General features: G+C 40.7%; 1 protein-coding gene across 1 annotated transcript; it reads left to right on the top strand.

The window, feature by feature from the left end:
• Positions 1-2,155: 2,155 nt before the first annotated feature.
• Positions 2,156-5,742, top strand: si:ch211-106e7.2 (the record flags this gene model as incomplete). Its single annotated transcript, XM_037682742.1, is given in 1 exon segment — positions 2,156-5,742. A coding segment is annotated over 1 exon segment (3,452 nt), but the record flags the coding sequence as incomplete, so codon positions are not given.
• Between the last annotated feature and the right edge of the window lie 76 nt (positions 5,743-5,818).

Raw genomic sequence — 5,818 nt, 5'->3', positions numbered from 1 at the left:
CACTCTGGATGAGCTTAAGGCCGCTATCGAAGCATCCTGGGCCTCCATAACACCTCAGCAGTGCCACAGGCTGATTGCCTCCATGCCCCGCCACATTGAAGCAGTCATTCATGCAAAAGGATTCCGGACCAAGTATTGAGTGCATAACTGAACATGATTATTTGAAGGTTGGCGTTTTTTGTATTAAAAACACTTGTCTTTCATTGGTGGGATGAAATATGCTAATTTTTTGGGACAGGCATTTTGGGTTTTCATGAGCTGTATGCCATAATCATCAGTATTAAAACAATTAAAGACCTGAAATATTTCAGTTGGTGTGCAATGAATCTGAAATATATGAAAGTTTCATTTTTGTCTTTACATTATGGAAAATAATGACCTTTATCACAATATGCTTTATTTTTTGAGAAGGACCTGTACATCTGAAACTTGAATAACAAATACAACGGTATTTATGTTAACATATTTAGTATGTTATGGTGTAGTGCGACACGTGCACGTTCCTCGTTCTATAAATGACATTAGAACTGGATCAGACTGTCTTCTAACACAGATGTCAGTCACAGCAGCTAGATTCTGATGGAATACATTTTTAATCTCGTAGTTAATCTATCAGTTGTAGTTCAGAAAGCACTGTCCGCCGCCATGTTGATAGAAATATGCTGTTGGTCCGCGCGTGCACATGTGATTTAACACAAAAGCCTCAGCTGGAGATGTTTACATGATCAGCCGGCAGTCTGCGAAAAACCTCCACGCTGGAAGGTGGGTTCAGAAACCTCCGGATTCAAAGAGGGGGGCCACTGGTGTCTTGTAAATGAACAGCAGAACCGCAGAGAGAAAGGAGCGGATTCACTCAAAATATGCGCCGTGTAAACGGCCCTGAAGTCTTTCAGATGAAAGACTAAATGTTTCTACAATTTTTAAATTTTTTTTCTTTTTGTTATTTGAACCAATCCAGAGGACCTGACTTAACATCTTTTGGGATGGTGCTGCTGCAGCTCACGCTGTGAACAAGCTAGATTCATATGCAGCTATCGATCGTCACAGTAGGTCTTTGTTGACTCAGAGTGGAGCCACTGGTGACATGGATGTTAATTCCTGATGGGTGTGTGAATGACTGGGTGGTTGCTAAAAAGGAGAGAGATGGTGTTCTCCAGGACAAATGACTGGTTTATACAGTACAGCGGCTCTGCAAACATTGCACGTTCCTGTCTTGCGGTGTTTAGCACAGCGGACATGTTACAATGAAAAGCTGGTTAGCCGTTAGCCACAGCGCTGTTCAGTGCTCAGCCCTCAGCAGAGCCATATGAAGAGTATTTACTCACGTTTTAGCTGGCTGTAAATGATGAAATGGATTTCCTGAATGTGAGGTGGGTCTTATTACTTACTCTGGGTTTCATGAGACACGCCTCCGTTCAAGAAATCCATTCCATAGTTTGAAGCCAACTTGGATTTTTCCGATCCAATCTGCAGAGATTTCCGATCCATGATGTTGATCCGGTACGTATATTATTCTGGTATCGGAGGCCGATATCGGATCGGCCCCATCCCTATTGAAGGGTAGATTTTTGTGAACTTAAAACTGAAAAAAGTTCCAAGTTTAAAATGCAAATGTTTAACACTTACCAACATTCTTTCTTTTCCCTTTTTAGGAAGATCTACCTCCAACAAAGCTTAAGGTACAAAAATGCATTCCTTTGCACAGATGAATGGGGAATACCAACAAATTGGACCTTCCCAACAAGCTTCACAAGCTGCTCCTCATCCTCCCCATGATGCAACAAGAGCTTTGTCTGCAAATAACTCACATTGGTATATGACTGTAAACTCGGGTGTCCAACCAACACAGAGCACTAACTTGACCTCGCAGAATCAAGATGTTACCAGCCAGATGGCAACAAATCGTGTAAATAAAAAAACCTTCAGAAGCAATCCTTTACTCAGTTTGCTTCTTTTAAACCCAGAAAAAGCTTCTACCGCACAATGTGTAAACTCTTCTTTGCCTACCTCCTGTGGATATCAGACTTCCACAATGCAAAATTCTCATCAGTATTCAGTAAACCAGAGGTTGCCCGATACTACCAGCCCAAACACTGCATATTCCCAGCAAGGCATGAAGGCGTTCAGGACACAAATTGCTACAGTGAATGAGAGACAAACTGTTAAAGCTTTGGATGCGTTTCAGAAATACAGAGCTTTGCAAAGTTTATACAAAAATGCAAACCAAGTCACGACAGGATCCCTTTCTTCATACACGGCAACTGCTCCCTCACCTCCTCAACAACAACAAATGGTCAACCTAAACACATTTGTGCTTGCAACCACACAAAATGTTCAGACTTCTCAAGTAGCTCCTATCCAGTTTGGACAAAACTGTGCCGAGGATAGATTAGCTTCAGGGTACCAAACAAGACAGGGTACAGTAACCTCTCAACCTTTTGGAAACGGAAATGTTGTAGCACAGTCGTTCTCAAATGGACAGGCTTTGCACATTTTCAACACGAGTCAAACTCAACAGCCAACAACTCATCTCTGCTCATATAACAGCTGGGGAGAACCTGTCAACTCAAGGAGCACAAATATGATGAACCAGGATAATTCTTCCTTTCTTGTAAAATCAAATGATGTTCCCTTAAACCCTGGTGGTGGATCACAGCAAATGCTGAGGTATCAAGCGATTGCAGACAGTTTAAGTAACTCTCACACTGTCAGCTCTGATGAGTGCCCTCCTTCTTATGACAGTCATCACTTTGTCAGTATTCCCCAAATGTCTACACAAAATATACAACCTGTGACATCGGCTCACTCTGAAAATTTTAACTTTAATACTACTCAGTCCTTATCACTCGATTCTGGACAATCTGGACAATCTTTATCTCAAAGTGCCATGTCAATAGGACATCTCACTTCAGATGCTCCACTTCAACAAATGACTTTACCGGAGGTCTTTAGTATCAACTCAGAAATAAGTAAAAGAAGGAAGACAGTCAAAGATCTTCTTTCTGGCAATACTAGGATCTCAAAAGAAACTCCAGTGGGATTAACAAGTTTGTCTTCACCTGTCAAACAAATTGACAAATCTGTTCACTCGATGCCTGGACACACCGGCACAAGGGCTGTTGCTATTGTGCAACCATTGTCACAGGAAAATGAACATTCTTCCAACACTGCAATCTATGAATCTGTAAATATTCCAGAGAAAGAGTGCATTAAACCTAATTTGTCAAAGGACACAGAGGCTCCTTGTTTGATGGAAGAATCTGATTTAAACCAAGAAAATTTGAATCCAGAAGAAGCCAGTGAAGCAGCTTCTCATGATGGATCTGTTTTACCAGATTATGAGCGTCGAAGCGCACTTGAAAGTCCAGCTCAAAAACCATCCGAGGTACCAGCAAATCAGACCTGTTCAAAAGTTCAAAAGGAAATGGTGTCCCCTCCACTATCACCTGTTCTTGATCTTTCTTCCCTCCCAACAAATGCATGGACTGTAGAGGGTCTAAATAAATTAATATTGGAGACAGAAAAAGCTCAACCTGAATCACAAGTTGATTCAAAGCAGTCAATTATTGTCAAATTAATAATCATGTTTTGGAATAAAAATGTCAAAGCATTGCTTCAAAACTACAAGGCCGGTGCAAGTTTTGCACTTAATGTTGAAAAGATCTGCACACGCTTCTCAGAAAAATCTGTAATATTGTCAGAAGTTAAGCCTGACTTTAAGGACCATTTGAAACAATACCACATCCTCGACAATGCTGAAATCTATTCAGAGCAACCTTACAAATCACAGTGGTTGAATGTCAATCATCAGTTAGATGACATAGACAAAGAATTTGGCTTCCCTTGGGTTCTGAAGCAACATTTGTATGTGCATGAGGTTGGCGGAAGTATTCCTGAGCAAATTATAAGTGAAGTACAAAACAAAATCTTGTCACGGGCAGAGCCTGAATCTGTTGACCTAGTTAAAGAAAAAGAAGTATGTACTGTTGAATCCACTCCACATTCACTATCTTCCAAAAAAAAGCCAGATGTCTCCTGTGACTCGGATCACTCATTTAAAATAGAAGTTTTACCTCCAGAAGAAGCCAGATCTATTTATGAGCAAGTACAAAATCAGACGCATCCAAGTACTAGTTGTGAGAATGTCACTGCTTTAAATGGTTCTTTGCAAACACAGGTAAACAAAGATGCAGGTGCTACATTAAAAACTCACAACATGGAGAACAAGTCAGATGATAAGATTAAAGAAATTTGCTGTCTTGCAAGGTTTATGGAAATGTATTCAATACCAGACCTGCCTTCTTCCAAATGCTTGTGCAAAGTGGAGAGAAGTTGTATTGGAAAATCTGTCAAGACCCCCAAACCTGACACTGACAATCCAGCAAAGAGCAAAGATGTCATAGACTGTCGAACCATAACACTAAGTGCTTCTGAGCTTTGCAGTAAACTTGATCAAATCATCGACTTGACTGAAAAGGATGACAAATCTTCCCCATCTTTTCAAGAGACTGAAACAGAGCAAGATATGGAGATAATTTCTCATAGTTGTAACAACAAACTTTTTCCATTTTCTCAAGAGACCGAGAATCTAGATCAAGAGGCCGAGAGAATTTCCAAGATCAGTAACAATAGTCAATTACACAATTTCTTGAAAAGTGAAGATGATGATCTTTCTGCTATTGACTTTGTAACGGCAAGTTCTCCATTCACATTGGAAATTTCTGAGACAGAATCTGAAGACAACTGTCAACAAGAACTAAAATCAACAGAAGCCATACAATTAAGTACTTTCGTCAGCAGTGCCAACAAAATTCAATCTGATAAATCTTGCAGCATAGAGACTGAAAATGTCTTGCAGTTGTCAGACCAAGAAGAAAACTGCAGGCAAGTTTATCTTAAATTGGTTGAGAAAGCAGAATCAGCTTTAGAAAGCAAGGGAACTCAAACAGCCTACCATCAATCTAGCCACAGTGTAAGAAATAAACAAACTAAAACAAAAAGGAACGGACAAAGCGGCCTTGATCTGCTTTTCCCAGAACTAAAGATGCAAAAGCAGTGCAAGCGCTCTATTGAGCTGGACTCTGACATTTCTGAAGCTCAACCTTCAAGCTCAGAAGCGAAAACTGTAGAGTTGGTGCTGTTTGGCTCAGGGCAAAAAGAGCAGGGTTCTCTACCTGAAAACAAAAAACGTGATACTTTATCTCCAAGTATTTTTTTTGTAAAATACAGACCTCCTGCAGTTCTGTCAGTAAATCTGGACCCTCCAAGGAGGAAATCCCTTGACACTGTTGGCCCAGAAACATACTCTGCCAAACAGCTGATCTATGAAAGATGGAGGAAAACTTTTCATCCAACTCTGAATGGCTCATTTATGAAAAGTCTCAGAAACAAACTAAAAAGACAGAAACATCTATCTGCATCCCTATCTTCAAGTTTAAAGAAGCAGCAGTGGTCAGCTTCATCTAAAGTTCAAGTCCCTGATGGAACAAGCAAGAACCCTCAGAGTCTGAAGAGGCGGCGGTCCTTCTCTTTGCTACGCAGACGTGAAAAGGTGAAGAGGAGGCGGTACAGTGTCACACTTGAACAGCCTGCAAATCGGGAAGAAAAGGGGACTCAAAATGGAAATCCTGCCGTCAAGCCACTTTTGGAAAACATTGTCTTGAAGTTCAGTGTTTTACCCGACACCTTCCACTTCAAAGACGAGTCCAGCAGGGTGAAGGATACCTCTGATTCTGTTTCAGGTAAACATTGAGATTATTGACTCTTGGGAAGTTTTTTTATTTTTTTGGGGGGGGTCAAAGAAACAAGAGATTTGGAC

This window comes from Nematolebias whitei, chromosome 10 (assembly GCF_014905685.2).
Source record: "Nematolebias whitei isolate Nwh7 chromosome 10, NemWhi1, whole genome shotgun sequence".
In the NCBI taxonomy this organism is placed as follows: Eukaryota; Metazoa; Chordata; class Actinopteri; order Cyprinodontiformes; family Rivulidae; genus Nematolebias; species Nematolebias whitei.
This window is presented reverse-complemented; position numbering and strand designations above follow the sequence as displayed.